Source organism: Sorex araneus, chromosome X (genome assembly GCF_027595985.1).
Source record: "Sorex araneus isolate mSorAra2 chromosome X, mSorAra2.pri, whole genome shotgun sequence".
Taxonomy (NCBI): Eukaryota; Metazoa; Chordata; class Mammalia; order Eulipotyphla; family Soricidae; genus Sorex; species Sorex araneus.
In genome coordinates this window covers 142,719,304-142,736,091 of record NC_073313.1, presented here as the reverse complement: position 1 = coordinate 142,736,091, position 16,788 = coordinate 142,719,304, and the positions used below count along the sequence as shown (strand labels likewise).

Below are 16,788 nucleotides of genomic sequence, written 5' to 3'. Positions count from 1 at the left end.
GGTTAAATGATAATCTATTTCATGGAACACAGAGCAATAAAAAGCTACAGAATCTAATAAATGGCCTACACAAAGGAACTCACCAGGATAGTGATATGTGAAGAGTCGGGTGGGGATGGAGATGGTGAGGCAGGGTGGCAGGTGGAGACTGAACACCCTCAGACATTTGGTGTAGTGAAGTGGGCACTCTGGTGGCCCCTATGGTGTTGAAATATTGTGTGTATGGAAACCTACCATTGACAACATTGTGAAATAGTAAATCATTGTGACTGAAATTTAAATAACTTTAAGGAATTAGTGTTTTTGAAAGATTATTGTAGTTTTATGAAGTGTGTTTATAAAAAGAACAACACTAAGAACCCTTGTAATAATTAAATAATTCCATATCATAACTAGGTTGTAGATATATGAATGTTTACATGTGATCAAAAAATGCTTTAGAATTACATGCACACACAAACAGAAATGATTTAATGTAAAACTAGAAAAATCTGGTTAATTTAGTTAACTGTATTGATATCTGTTGAGTAGATTTGAATTTGTACTAGAAGTCAATAGAAGTTGTACTAGAGGTCAATAGTAAAGGTCAATACTAGAAGATTGAAGAAGTTATATTGTACTAGAAGTCAATATTAGAGGCCTATAATGCAAGATTGAAGAGTACATATGGCCTCCCTAAGGTTACCTTTTAATTACTTCAAAGTGAACTTTGCAAGCCAAAGCAAAAATTCTTTGAAGATGTGAGAGATTGAACAACAAGCTTAAGTTTGTTCTATCAAAGTATGTAGAAATCTCTACCATATGGTTTTTTTAATTTGAATTTTTATTTAAATATTGAATGTAACAAATCATCATGAAGAACTTTATAAAAAATAAATAAAATTTTAAAATTTTAAAAATAAATTTAATTACAAAAGTTGGGGCCAGATAGATAACTCGATGGAGCCATTGATTTGCATGTAGGAGGCCCCGATACCACATGGTCCCTGATTGTGACTGAAATTTAAATAAGCCATTTATTAGTAGCCAGAAGTAGTCCCTGAGCATTGCCAACGTGATTTTTTTAAAAAGGAAAAATACAAAAACACCTTCGTGGGTTTACTAGCATTCCTTTCTGAAAGATCAGTTTCTCCAAAGAAAATGAAACCTACATTAGAGAAGATCAGATATGAAATTTATAAGACATTCAAGATGATAATTATTCCAACACTCTTATTTCACGATGGGAAAATGAGATTCAGAGATAGGTGGCTACTTATTCAAGGAAGATGATAGAAACTAAATCCTCATATTTCCCAGTTTTAGAGAAACTTTCAGGGAAAGTAGGTCCAGCAAGGAAAACAAAGCCAGGTACTTTTTTTACATTTTGAGGTCTTCTTTTCCATGAACCCTATAAAATGACTAGTTATAAATTAAAATATGCAATGTAAAGTGCCTGTCTGGCACATATTTATCACTTTGTTTAAAGAGATGTACCCCTTCTAAACCTGAAGAGATAGATACACAGACTCAGCCACAACAGGAAGTACCTTCACCTTTCTTCCAGGCCTCCAGAAATTCCACAGTCTAATAGAGATTGATCCTGCCAATATCCTGCAGGTGGGATTGAGGGTCACCATGGAGATAACTAGAGGAGGGAGACAGTTTCTATGGTTACAGTGTGAAAAGCAGAATGTGGTTTGGAAGAACGGTTGAGGAGTTTTAAGTTCTTTCCGTGGAGAGAGCTCTCTCATGCTCATCTAGTGGTGGACCTTGGAGAATGGAAGAAACAAGCCACTCGTTGCTATGGAAACAGATAGGGAAGAGGTGAAGTTTCTCAGGCAATGGCTGGAGGTAAAGTTTTTTTTTTATTATTAATCTCTGATGTTAGAGAACTGCTAGAGATTTATTTAGACCTATTTAAATTGTGGGGAGATTGCTAGGAGCCACACTAGGCAGTACTGGGTTACCGATTGGACAACAGGAAAATGAAGCTCAGACACAGGAAACAACTTATCCAAGTTCATACAACAAAGGAGGATCTGTCACTGTCACTGTCATCCCATTGCTCATTGATTTGTTCGAGTGGGCACCAGTAATGTCTCTCATTGAGAGACTTATTGGTACTGTTTTTGGCATAATCCAATACGTACGGGTAGCTTGTCAGGCTCTGCCTCGCGGGCTCAATACTCTCGGTAACTTGCCGGGCTCTCCCAGAGGCTGGAGGAATCGAACTCGGGTCGGCCGCTTGAAAGGTTAATGCCTAACTGCTGTGCTATCGCTCCAGCCATGGAAATAACATCCATTAGAAACCATTAGTTTCTAATTTCAGAGAGAGAGCGTAGAATAACAAGAGGCTGTTAGTATTAATTAATTTATAGTGAATCTCTCTTTACTTCCAACTACAAGTTTCAATTCTTATGAAATTCTTCAAGTTCCAGACTTATTTTTACCATTCAGTGTTCAGTTTTAGGCCCTGAGAGGCTTCTGTGAAACCCTAAGTAGGCTCCACATCTAGATGTTTTCATCATATTACTTTCTATCACTGAAACAGCATTTGCATCAACATTATTTTTGTCTCTCATGCATATCTTTAGAGCCTCAGGAGCAAAGACCACACATTGATATTTCAGAAATTAGCATAGTGCCTGGCACAAAATAGGTCCTTAATAAATACTTAAGTTAAGCCAAATTCCTCTCTATTGCAGATAGCTCACCAAGTCTACATTCTTTTACCCAGCTACTAATTTTCCATAAGGTGAGTCAAGCTACTGACTAAATAATATCTCCTCTTATATTTTATTTATTTTATTTTTATAGGGAAAAACACCCAGCAGGTCAGCAGGTCTTCGGAGCACATCGATTATGCTTGAGGGCCACTAGAGCTACACGCAGTAGTTCTTGGTGGCGGGAAGGATGTCATTTAATGAGACTTGGTGTCCAACTCAGGGTCTTTGAATATACTAGGCATGTGCTCTACTGCTCGCGCAGTTTTCCTGAGCCACATTTTACTTTTTAGTATATTATATGTTCATTTCCTCCTTTGTTGATCATTAGATCTTTAATTATTCAGCCCCCCTCCTTTTGGCAATATGTAGTATAGCAGCTAAGGGCACAGGCTCTGAGATTAGATATGAATTTATGGGTTTGAGTTCAAATCCAAATGTATGGGAAACCTATTGCGCCAATTGGTTTAAACTTTCTGAATCACAATTTTCTCTTTTCTATGACAGGAGTCTATCAACACCCATTTTTGTGAGGAGGTGTACACCTAAAGTGCTTAGGATAACTCCTGGAAGAAATCTGGAGACCATATGTGGTGCCAGAGATTGAAACTGGGTCAGTTGCATGTAAAGTGAGTGCCCCATCCACTGTGCCGTCTCTCCAGCCCCAACAACACCCTTTTTTTCTTTTTTTCAAACATTCCTTTCTTATAGAAGTTGTGAGAATTAATTGAGAAATGCATGTAAAGTCACCTGGAAAGTGAAGATTGTAAATTATTGTGCAAAATTATTAATTTAACATTACATTTTTACCTAATGGATGCACAATGCTGTGCTGAGGTGAACAAAGATCACTACAATACTCTGATGGCTTCAAGGATCTCTGAATCTAGTAAATGAAATTATGAATAAAGAAAACCATACTACATGTGGTGGAAGGATACTGAAACACGGATGACAGGTGCTTCAGAACTTACATTTTCAAGGTGTGAAATTGTGTTCCCCAAAAATATACAATCTTATAAATCAGTAATCCCTCAAGTTGAAATTTAAAAATATATCAGAACATAAGCTTCTCAGTTTAAGATAGTCCCATTTGTTTATCTCTGTTTCCATTTGTCTGGTCAGTGGCGAGTCCTCTTTGAAGATACCTGTAGCTTCAATGTCGTGGAGGGTTTTGCTGACCTTGTCTTCAATGTACCTTATGGATTCTGGTCTAATGTTGAGGTCTTTAATCCATTTTGATCGGACTTTTGTGCATGGTGTTAGGTATAAGTCTGAGCCCATTTTTTTGCATGTAGCTGTCCAGTGTTGCCAGCACCATTTGTAAAAGAGGCTTTCCTTGCTCCACTTTACATTTCTTGCTCCCTTATCAAAGATTAGGTGATCATATATTTGAGGTTATGTGTAAGGATATTCTACCCTGTTCCATTGGTCTACTGCTCTGCCTTTGTTCCAGTACCATGCAGTTTTAATTATTACCGCACTGTAGTATAGCTTGAGGTTGGGGAAGGTGATGCCTCCCATCTTCTTTTTCCCCAAAATTGCTTTAGTTATTTGTGGGGGGTTGTTATTCCACACACCGAGCAGAATACAAAGACAGTCTACAGAATGGGAAAGGATATTCACCCAATACCTATCGGATAAGGGGTTGATATCAAGAATTTACAAGGCACTGGTTGAACTCCACAAGAAGAGAACATCCAACCCCATCAGAAAATGGGGAGAAGAAGTGAACAGAAACTTTCTCAAGGAAGAAATTAGAATGGCTAAAAGACACATGAAAACATGCTCTCATCACTAATCATCAGGGAGATGCAGATCAAAACAACAATGAGATACCATCTCACACCAAAGAGACTGGCCCACATCCAAAAAAACAAAAGTGACCGGTGCTCTCGGATGTGGGGAGAAAGGGACTCTCCTTCACTGCTGGTGGGAATACCGAATGGTTCAGCCATGACTAAAAAACAGTATGACTGGAAAACAGTATGGACTCTTCTCAAAAATTAGAAATTGAGCTCCCATTTGACCCAGCAATACCACTTCTGGAAATATATCCCGGAGATGCAAAAAGGTATAGTAAAAGTGACATCTGCACCTATATGTTCATTGCAGCACTGTTCACAATAACCAGAATCTGGAAAAAAGCAGAGTGCCCAAGAACACTTTGTTACATCTACACAATGGAATACTATGCAGCTGTTAGAAAAGATGAAGTCATGAAATTTGCATATAGGTGGATCAACATGCAAAATATCATGTTAAGTGAAATGAGTCAGAAAAGAGGGAAAAACACAGAGAGATTGCACTCATTTGTGGAATATAAAGTAACAGAATGGGAGACTAACACCCAAGAATAGTAGATATAAGGACCAAGAGGAGTACTCCACAGCTTGGAAGCTGACCTCACATGCTAGGTGAAGAAGCAACTCTGATAGAAAAGGGATCACCAAGCAAAGGGTGCTAGGCAGGCACACTAGGGATGGGAGATACGGGCTAAAAATAGACTACAGACTGAACATGGTGCCTACTTAATACCTCTGTAGCAAACCACAACACCCAAAACGAGAGAGCAAGCAAATGGGCATGCCCTGCCACAGAGGCAGGGTGGGGTGAAAGGGACAGGGTGGGGGTGGTGGGAAGTATGCTGGGACCATTGGTGGTGGAAAATGGGCACTGGTGGAGGGATGGGTACTTGATCATTGTATGACTGAAACATAAGCATGAAAACCTGTAAGTCTGTAACTTTGCCTCACGGTGATTCACTAATAAAAATAAATAAATAAATAATACAAAGTAAGTGGAAAAAATAAATAAAAATATATCGGAGACCAAGGATGTGTATCATTTGCATGATGTTTCAAGTTACATCCTTGCCACCACCCCACATAATCAAGTTGATCATTAATGGCATAACAAAGTTTTCCACTTCTGGCACTGCAAAAAGTGCATGATATCAGACAGTACAACAACAAATAATTAAATAAGTGTATTAAATTATATAAAGATATTTATGTTGTTTTTTAAAACACAGTATAGTGCTACCTCAGGGAGTTAAGATGTGAGCTCCTTACCTTCAGATGAAAGTTAATACATATATGAAGGCCTAAGAGAACAAATTAAATTTGGAGAATCAGAAGAGTTTGCTAAAGGTGGAGGCTTGGATCAATGGAGGAACAGAATAAAAAAAACGCCAATATCATATCAGAGAGAATCTTATGAGTTAAATGTGGATTTTGACTTTGGCCCCTTGCGGCCAAAGCTAGGCGCTTTATTTTATTTTTCTTGTTATATTTATAAGTATTTATTATGGCGTCACTGGTTTACATTATTGTCAATTTTTCAGGAGTGCTCTCTTCATTTTTTTTCTTTCTCAGTCACTTCCGGCGATGCTCAGGGATTACTCCTAGCTATGCACTCAGAAATCACTCCTTATGGTACTCAGGGGACCATATGGGATGCTAGGAATCAAACCTGTGTCAGCTGCATGCAAGGCAAATGCCCTACCCGCTGTGTTATCGCTCCAGCCCCAGGGGTGCTTTCTTATACCTCTTAAAAGGTAAGTTGCCATGCCATGACTCATACCAAAGTTCCAAAATCCCTCCAATACTGTTTATTGAATCCCTTCCACCCTTTGTACTCCATATGTCCTCCTTCCCTAATAATCTAAGTCTTATAACCTGAATCCAAGGGTCAGCTTTAGATAGGTTTTACCTATCCGCGTGCTCTTCTGCTTTCTTTATATGCCACATACTAATTAGATCACCTAGTTTTTTAAAAACCTAAAGTCTAGGAAAGTATTTTGTAAATAATTTTGGAAAGCTTCAGTCAGCTCTTGACTTTTTACTGTATGTGATTTGATTTTTAGTGCTACTGTAGACATTATAGGTACAAATTGGTAGACCCTCTAAATCAAGCTAATGAAAGTTTACTGCCAAGCACATCAGTTCAGACAGGCAAGAAGAGGTCAAATAACTCTAATGATTTGCAATACAAGATAACAAACCTATATAAAGACCCATGTATAACCAATAAAGTTCCATCATCTTTTTCAGAAAGTCACACCAGAAAATATTAGAAAAACGATTTAATTTCTATAGTCAGGCATAGATTACTTAAAAGGAGATAGCTCAACAAGCCTGAGTGCATGCTTTGCAAGTGAGTTGCTCAAGTCAGATCTTTGGCAACATATGATCCCCTGAGCGCCAATCCAGTAGTAGACCCCAACATACACATATTAGGTGTAATACAAAGCAAACAAAAGATTTCTATAATTTTCCTAGACCCTTTCTACACATCCCAACTCAACTCTATTGTTACTGTTGTTCAACTAATCTTAGATGTGTGGACTTGGGTCAATGTCTTAACTTCTCAGGATCTTAGTTTCCTCATTTATTAAATGGAGGTGCTATATTATTAGTAATTCTATATAGTTTTACTTAGATCCCTCAGATTCTTCAGAAGTACCTTGGGTACTACTGAGATGGCTGGGAAAAAAGATGGATGAGGACTTTTGGGTGGGATTTTATGTATTTATTTCAAAGACAACAGCCCTTTCAGAAATGATGGACCTGTCCAAAATTTAATTTAAAGAAAAATTCTGCTACCACAAGAAGCTCCAAGTTCAGCAAACCCTCATACATAATTTAGAAATAAATTTTATCAAGTCCACACAGGGGCCACTGTCTGTATGGAGTGAGTGCATATTCCCCCCATGTCTATGTGGATTTTCTTCAAGTAACCTGATTTCATCCCAACGTCCAAAGATGTGCATGTTATCTTGCTATCTCAGTTGTTCCAGTCCAAGAGAGTGTGCGTGTGATGTGCTCTGTGATGGAAGGAAATTGGGTCCAGAATTATTTTCCAACTTGTGTCCTGAGCTAACAACATAGGCTCCAGCCTCCCATTATCCTGGATGGGAATAAACGGGTTGGATAATGAATAAATATAATTGATTATTTAGTTAGAAGAGTTTTGATTTTTTTACAATTCTGGTGACAGTTTTGTGATCAGAAATATGCTATAGGAACTAAACTCATATTTATATAAATTAGACTATAGTAAAATTAGTTTCGTTATTAGTTTTGCTTAAATGTACAGCTTCTAAAAGCCTAACAATTATGTAAAGTGAGAAAATTTTTGTATTATTATACATACATGATTTCTAAGGGTCCTGTCCAGTTACCATAAATTAAGATTTGTAGGAGGCGGGGGCACACCTGGTGATAATCAGAGCTTACTCCTGGTTCCGTGCTCAGGGGTTACCTCTAGTGGTGTTTAGTGGACCATATGGGGCACAGGGGATCAAGTCCAGGTCAGTAATGTGCAAGGCAAGAGCCTTATCCACTATACCGTCACTCCAGCCCCACTAAATTAAGATTATAAGAGACCATACACAGTAGGGATTTAATAAGGATAAAGTGTTTATGTAAAGAAGCACAATAAACAGCTCCCTTTTTATATTTATTTTCAAAATGAATTACTGTTACACAGTTACAGAGTTGTTCATGATTTGGTTTCAGTCATACAATATTCCAACACCCATCCTTTCCCCCATGCAAATTTTCCCACCATCATTGTCCCTAGTTTCCTCCTGCTCTTCCCCTCTGCCAGTCTGCCTCTATAGTTCTCTCTCTCCCCTCTCTTTCCTTTCTCTTTCTCTTCTCTCCTTTCCTTTGGAGCCTCATGATTTGCAATACAAGTACTGAAAGTTTATTGTGTATATCCCTTTATCTCCTTTCAGCACTCAGTTCTTGTCTAGAGTGAACATTTTCAACCGTCATTGTCATAGTGGTCCCTTCTCTGTCCTAGGTATCCCTGTCTCCAACTTGTGGCAAGTTTCCAACCATGAACCAGTCTTCGGGGCCCTCATTTCTACTGTTTAAATCCAAGCAAATGCTGAGAAACAAATTGTTTGTAGTGTCTTGATTATTAATTTTCCAAGTCTCCTTCACAGGTATTATTTTTCTTTGTCTATCTGGCCAAGTACACAAAAGGTTTACTTTAATTATTAGAGTCTTTAAGACAAATAAAATGGGCATCTCACCAGTCTCTCTTCCTCTCCAGCTTCTATCTAAGGGGTTGAAGGGGAGGTTTGTACAATTCCCCTGAAAAGTTTTTTAACCAGCACTTACCACCCCCTATCCTGAACTGGTTTTGTTTGGGGCATTATTCTGCCCCACATAGTCTTGCCCATATTTCTCATATACTACTCAACCTAATATTAATGGAGCAGAAAGAGCTGCAAAGACATTGGTTTTATCATAAACTGGTTGAGCAAGTCACTTAAGCTTTCTGGTGCCAATTTTTGCCTTATTTTTGAAGCTCATTTCAAGTTTTGAGAATTTGAATGCTTTTATGTCTAAGAAACTTGTTGAACTTGGTTTCCCAACTGCCTGTAAAATTCAACACTTCACATATGTTGTCCTATGTTGCCCTCTAGTTGTTTTTACATGCAAGTTTTTTTCTATTCTAGTTAAAAATATATTGTAGAAGCTTATATTCCAGGGCAAGCAACTGGTGTTTTACTTTATTTAAATCTAGAACTTGGCGGGGGTGGGATTGAGAGTGTGCAGAAAGATAGTATAGTGGGTAGGGCACTTGCCTTTCACACAGCCAACCCGGGTTTGATCTCTGGTCATCCCCATATGGTCCCCCTGAGCCCCATTAGGAGTTATTCCTTGGTGCAGAGTTAGAAGTAACCCCTAAGCATCACAGTGAGCTGCCCAAATCACCCCTCCCCAAAAAATCTCCTTAGGGAGTATGGTAAAGTACTCTAACTATAAACTTTATATATACTGATTGCATATACTGATGTATCAAAAGCAGTAACCTTCTTTCTTTTAAAATCTTGGAATTAGGGGCCAGAGCAATAGTACAATGGGTAGAAAGTTTTCCTTGCATGCGGCCTACTGATGTTCGATCCCGGGCATCTAGGTTCCCTGGGTTCAATCCCAGGCACCGCATATGGTCCCTGGAGCACTGCCACGGGTAATTTCTGAGTGCAGAAACAGAAATAAGCCCTGAGCATCGCTTGGTGTGACATCCCCCCAAAAAAGTCTTGGAATTAGATTTCACAGTAATACTACTAGCATTATAATGTAATGCTAGTAGCCGCATATGCAATTTTACGTTTTCCAGCAGGTACATTTAAAAAGTAGAAATAAAAATAGTTCACAAAGGAGAGCCAAGGATACATAGTTTAGTAATCAAGAACATGGAATATGCCTTGCATGTTTTCGGCCCTGGAACCACAAAAAAAATGCAAGGGGAGACACACTCTATACAAAAAACTAGTATTTCGACATGTAGTCACTGGAATAGCACAGCGGTTGGGCGTTCACTTTTCACGCAGCCGACCTGAGTTCGATTCTTCCGCCCCTCTCAGAGAGCCTGGCAAGCTACTGAGAGTATGGAGCCCGCGAGGCAGAGCCTGGAAACTACCCGTGCGTATCGGCTATGCCAAAAACAGTAACAATAAGTCTCTCAATGAGAGACGTTACTGGTGCCCGCTCGAACAAATCGATGAGCAACGGGATGACAGTGACAGTGACCAGTCACTGGAAAATTTACTGTGATATTTTTATATTCTTAAAAAATGTTTAAGCACTGTGATGTGCAATAGAGTTAACAGTGGTTTCAAGCATACGATTTTGCAACAGCACACCACCACCAGAGCATCAGCATCTTTTCATGCTTGCTTACTTTGTTTTTGTAATTATTGTTTTTAAGTAGAGTATGAGTTACCCATGTAGAAGCATGTCTATTTAAAATAGCTCAATAGCCACAGGTATAGCATTTCACAAAGCAGTTCTGTGTCATTGGGCTGCTTTCCAAATCAATCACTTGGTTTTTCAGTCATACAATGATAGATACTGGGCATGGAATCACCAGGCATGTGTGAAATTTAAGCAGACTAATTCTGGCAAGGAAGCTTTATAAAATTAGCTAACGGTGTGGGAAGTAAAAGTTTTCAGAGGAATTAATATTTGACCTGTTGGCACCAAACGAAGCCGGCTGTGGGGTGTTTGGAGTTGCAGGTTATCAACTCCGTAAATTCCAGCGTGTGCCGGGGAGCGGGGATACATGAAGGGGAAAGGGAGTGAGGATTGGATTGGTGACCCGGAACGGCGGGAACGGACTACGTCATTTGCCTGGCCGGCCCTGGGGGTTTGTGTCTAAGAACATATTGTCAAAGTGCGCCAAAGGTTCGGTGAGTTGGTTTTTAACAGACACCCTCGGCTGAGGATAAGCGGGTGAGTCCTTGGCAACGGTCTCCAAGGCCGGGAAACAGCACTTCCGGAAGCCTTTATGCCTGTGTAACAATGGAGCAAGTGGACCAATCCGGAGCCGCTTCCGGTTTCTTTCCCGCTGGTCAATTTCTAATTCACCGGGGTTGCTTTAACCCCGGAAGTGAGCTCGGAGGAGCCCTCCCTCCTCCAAGATGGCGGCTGCCGAAGAAGATTTAGAGGAGCCGCGGCTCTCCGAGCTGTTCGAAAACAGCAAGCAGCTTCTCGATGAGGTGGAGGAAGCGACGGATCCCAGCGGCTCCAGGATGCTCCAGAATAAGGTGGTCAAGGGATTAGAATTCCTTAAGAAGGCAGCCGAAATGTTAACGCAGCTCGACTTGTTCAGGTATGGGGGCGGGGCAGGGTGTTAGGCAGAGCCGAGCAGGCAGGTAATCGTGGGAAAACGAGGGTGGAGCCCCCTGAGTTTCGCGGTGGAGACCCCCCGGAGCCAGGAAAACCGTTCCGATCACGTAGGGCAAGGATGTGTCGGTCGTGTTGCCCACCGCCCTCCCCATAGCGTCGACAGCCCCACGCCTCTGCCCCTTTGTGCCGCCGAGGCTCTGGGAGTGATCCCAGCCCCTTTCCTTGCACCAGAAGCCGCCGCAGCTCCCCGGGCTTCTCCTTTTTGCACCACACCCCCCCCACGCCTCTCCCCTGCCAGCCGGAGCCGGGTGTGAGTGGGCAGTCGCGCTTCACCAGCTTCCCCTTTGCTCTTCGCAGCCGCAATGAAGAACTGGAAGAGATTGCTTCCGCCGACCTCAAGTACCTGATGGTGCCCGCATTCCAAGGAGCGCTCACCCTGAAGCAAGTCAACCCCAGCAAGCGTCTGGAACACTTGTTTGAGGCTCGAGAACACTTTTTAAACTACTTAACTCAGTGCCAGTACTATCACGTGGCAGAGTTTGAGCTCCCGCTCATCCGAAACAACACAGCTGAAAATAACACGGCCAGTTCCTCCGTGGCCTATCCTAACCTCGTTTCTATGGCAACTCAAAGACAGGCTAAAATAGAGAGGTGGGTCGATGGCTGTAAATTGAGGACTGCCTCATGACGTTGCTGTCGGGGCGGGAACGGTGGTGTATGTTGCTCTTTGGGTGCTTAACGGAGGATAGGCCCCGTGAGAGCAAACTTTCCTGAGAGTTCCAAGAAGCCTCTTCGTTGCGATGGTCGTACTTGATTGTCAGGGCCTGTACTGCCTACCTTATTGTTGCCAGTAGCAGCGATGTGGTTTAGCAGAGTACCGCCCACACTTTTTCACATCATAGTATAATAATAACCAAATGATACAAGGGTCAGTATTCCAGAAGGGCACAATACCTCTTAGCTGAAGTCCATTTATTTTTCTGTTTGAGAATCTCAGGTGTGTAACATTTTACTCCTGTCATGTCTTTGTTGTAACACTTTGAACAAGTGCTTACTTAGTTTCTTTTTTTTTAAACATGAATGCTCACAATGTCTAGGAGCTATGTGAGGAACTGAGGATACAAATTGAGTGTGTATGCCTCTTTTTTGAGAATGGGTAGTCTCTGCTTTGAAGAAGCCTACAGTCTAGTAAGAAGAATAAGCATAGGGATAGAAGACAAAAATTAAAGATGTGGTAGATAGACGAAGAAATGTGAAAGCAGACAGGCTGACTGAACAGAGAGAAGCCTTCTTGTAACAAGGACTCTTGTGCTAAATTTTAAAAAGATACATAACAATATTTTCTAGAGGGAAAGAAAAGGAAAGCATTAGCCAGCAGAGTTAATAGCATTAATAAAACTATAAGGGCATTGAAGAATGCAGGTGCTGGGCTAAAGATGTGTAGGTGGTGAACAGTTCCACAGCTAGTGCTAAAAGACAAAGTTGGTAGTGGGGGAAAGGAAAGGAATGATGTAGAAGTATGGTGTAGGCTCCGGACCACAGAAAGGTTGGTATGTGAGGAAGGTAAAAGAACAACCTTGTCCAGAATTTAGGAAGGGTTTTGGACTCCTGCTCTTCCTTTTAATCACTCTGTGATTTTGAGTAAGTTGTTAGTTTCTTGGTGCCTTAATTTTTCCAGGAGTAAAGTTGGATAATAATAGGCCCTTCTTCATAAAGAAGTTTCATAAAAAGCAAAATGCACAGGATCTAATACAGTAAGCACTCAGAGTTACCTCTCTGAGCCTTTGACCTTCTCATATGTGAAATCTAAATAACCATGATACTTCTAGGATTAAGAAGCACAAATGAGTATTTGACAGATAACAAATGTTCTCTAAATGTAGCCTACTATGAGCATGCTAAGGAGCTTAAACTTTGGTAACTGGGGTCTGCTGAAATGTTGCTTTTGTTTCATGAAGAGAAGCCTGGTCATATTTTCATTTTACCTAGCACACTCTAGAATGAAAAGGAGATTAGAGCCAATTAAGTCACAATTGCTGATAGCTCATTACAGCAGTAGACAGAACAAGGGGATATAAATTCTTTTTAGGAGTGTTGACTACAGAAAGCCTGGTGGGGCCTTGGCTCGAGTGAAGTAACAGAGATCACCAGGCTTTTATCAGTGGAGAACTGTAGAACTTGAACCTCATTAAGATGGGAACTAAAGGAGGAAGAAAGTGCAGGGGATAGGGAACAGTATAAATTTGGTATTGAGATGTGTTTCATTTAAAGTGCTTAAGAGACATTCAAGTAGCATGAAGCTTAGAGAAGAAGCTTGGACTAGACAGTGGTTTTTAGCCTTTCTACACCTCTAAACTAGCAATTGAAAACCAAACTGGAGTGCTGAAAGTGGACTCACTGTCAACCCGTTGCTCATCGATTTGCTCGAGTGGGCACTAGTAACCTCTCCATTGTGAGACTTGTTACTGTTTTTGGCATATTGAATATGTCACGGGTAGCTTGCCAGGCTCTGCTGTGGGGGCGAGATACTCTCAGTAGCTTAACAGGCTCTCTGAGAGGGGTGGAGGAATCGAACCCGGGTCAGCTGCGTGCAAGGCAAACGCCCTACCCACTGTGCTATTGCTCCAGCCAAAAATGGACTCATTCTACAAAATTTTTTTTGTCTTTCTTGTGTGCCAAGATCTTTTCTAGATAATGGAGAGCTAGATAGTTCTGTTCCCTCAAGGAATTTTTATTTTGGTTAAAGAGACAGGCGGTAATCTAGTACATGATAATGTAAATATCAGATAATAAAGGCTAGAAAAATAATAAGCAGTGGTCTGAGGCTAGTGACAGTGAATGATCTTAGAGGAAACAGAATAGACTTGTTTAAAGTAAAATTTATCATATTCTAAGAATGTGGGGACGGACTTTTGGCACTTAAACAGTGGGTTTGGTATCCAAATAATTACGTAAAATGTAAAAGGCATTATGCCACAGAGGTAAGCGGTGTTGTAGAGAAACCCCAGGATGTGATCATATATGATTCAGTATAGATAAGAATAAGGTCTCAGATTACAATAGCACTTGCGGTGAGCCTTAAAGGATGGTTATGAGGTTGGGTATTTTGCTCAAGGGGTTGAGCACATGGCTTGCATTTCACGTGCCTCAGTTCAATTCTAGCACCACGTGCCTGCTTCCCCCAGCATATCCTGAAGTGCGCCCCATAATTATTAATGGTTAAAAATGGAAAGCTACAATTTTTTCCTGAATGTAAAAGTTAACGCTCACTATAGAAAGTTGGAAAATGATGCTTTTAAAAAATTACAAATAAGGCTGAAATCTTTGCTAACTTAATTTTGTATGTCCTTCCAGCTATATATTAATTTTAGCTAACGAAGTAATAGTATATAGTTACTCTTTTTATCTGACATTGTATTGATTGTATTGATAGTATTTACCTGTCTTTTTAAACCATACTTAATGGTTACATAATAATTCATTCTCTAGTTGTGACAATTATTTAATGTTATCAGGTACTAAGACTATTGCTTATTGCTGTTGTAATCTCATTTGCTACTGTTTTCTGAGGATAGATTTCTACAACTGAAAGGGTTTAAATAATCTAAAGCTCTTGACTGCAACGATACTGTTTTCCATAATAAGAAAGTTTCAAAATGTGTCCTACTATGCAGTTATTCAGTGTTAACTGTGTAAAAATACAATTGAGGCAGAGATAGATGTTGACCCTGCTATCTAAAAATAGAGTGTCCCTGTGAAACCCATCATTACAAAGCTAAACAGTTCCTTTATAATGAAAACTATTGTAGTGCTCCCAGACCCCCAAATAACCTGCAAAATGTTATTGAGTAACCAATTACATAAAACCTAAAATAACTCTGCATAGCAGGAATTATATGATAGATAAGCACACAATTTATGTTAAGTAATTTCAGTGAATGAGCTTGGCAGTATCACTTTGCTTTTGGTGTGCAAACATCTCTATAATGGCTTACTGAAAACAATACTGAGCATTATTTTCTTTTCTTATTCTTTTGTTGCAAAAGTGAAATCTTCAGATTTATTTTAGTTCACAGAAACAGGTACTAGTGTAGGTTATCAATAAAAGCATAATAACTTAATGTGAACTTTGATAAAGTAGGGATGGTTTCATCTCATTGATTTGATTTGTGCATCTTTGGATAGCAAGCTTGATTGTGCACGTTTTTATTAAATGTTTGATAGAGGAGATGCGAACATCATCCTTTTGTTGATGATTACTGCATTTTTATCAATATCCCAGACTTCTCCTGACTTTCAGACTCTCTGCCAATGCCCTAAATGGGTATTTTACAGACTTTCCAAACTTGGTATGCTTGAAATTTAACTTTTGGCTTTTGGACACGCCTCCCTCCTCAAAAAAAAGTGTCCCACACCCAAGTCTTAAACACTTGACAAGGCACATCCACCACACACCCCAGTGTTTAAAATCTATCTTTTAGTTTTCATTCCTCCCTTCTGAATTGCGAAACCCAGTATCCAAAGGCCTCCTGATGCTAGCAACAAAATGAATCTTTAATCCTTCCGTATCTCTCCATCTGCACTAGCATTTATTTGTCTAGGCACCAATACCTCTTACCCAAATGAACAAAATCATTAATTGCAAGCCCCTGAGTGACCTGGCCTCTTTCTTTGTGACGTGGTCTCATTATGTGCCATGCCCCCCACCCTACTTTGGCCACAGTGGGCTCTCAGCATTTTTTCAGGGGGTGAGGAATATCTCCTGGTGCTCGGGACTTACTCTTGGCTCTGAGCTCAGAGATCACTCCTGGTGGGCTCAGGGAATCATGTGGTACCAGGGGTCAAATCCAGTCGGCCACATGCAAGGCTGCTGATGGTCTGCCACAAGCGATCCTTGACTGCTCTCCTGTCTCCAGCTACCATTGGCCACAAAGGACTTAATTTACCTCTTTAGAAAGGCCCAGCTTCTTCCCTTTACAGAATTTTTGCCCTCTGCATGGAATGTTCCTAATCTGTCTATTTTGGTTTTGCCTCTCCTTTCAGAATGGTATATTCCATGGGGACAGAAGCCATTTCTGTCTTGTTATAGTGATACATCTAGTACAGGATCTGGCATATAGATGGTGCTCAAGAAATACTTGTTGACAACCAGGAGGAACCCGAACAATAAACCCAAAGACTGAGTAGTTTGTGTAGTGTAAGGGGAATGGAGAATAGTCCAGTTTGGCAAAATAAATGTAGTTAGAGGTCTTTATAAGGAAGTAGGCACATGGATGATTGAAACAGGAGAAGCAGGCCAAAATGTAAATTAACATATTAGTATATTATTTCCCCATGGAAACATGGGAAACACTGAAACAATCCCAGAGAATGATAGTACCCTCTGGTGTCATTTGGGGGCATCTTTATGTTTGTTTTCTCTCTAACTATCG

The 16,788-nt window shown here is 40.3% G+C and overlaps 1 protein-coding gene across 1 annotated transcript in view; it reads left to right on the top strand.

The window, feature by feature from the left end:
* The first annotated feature begins 11,109 nt into the window (after nt 1–11,109).
* The window catches only part of IGBP1 (immunoglobulin binding protein 1), a 29,721-nt gene continuing 24,042 nt past the window's right edge, over nt 11,110–16,788 (top strand). Inside the window, exons 1-2 of the mRNA XM_055123004.1 lie at nt 11,110–11,339; nt 11,714–12,007. Coding sequence (XP_054978979.1) covers nt 11,149–11,339; nt 11,714–12,007 — 485 coding nt within the window. The 5' untranslated portion in view covers nt 11,110–11,148. The remainder of the gene's footprint in view (nt 11,340–11,713; nt 12,008–16,788) is intronic.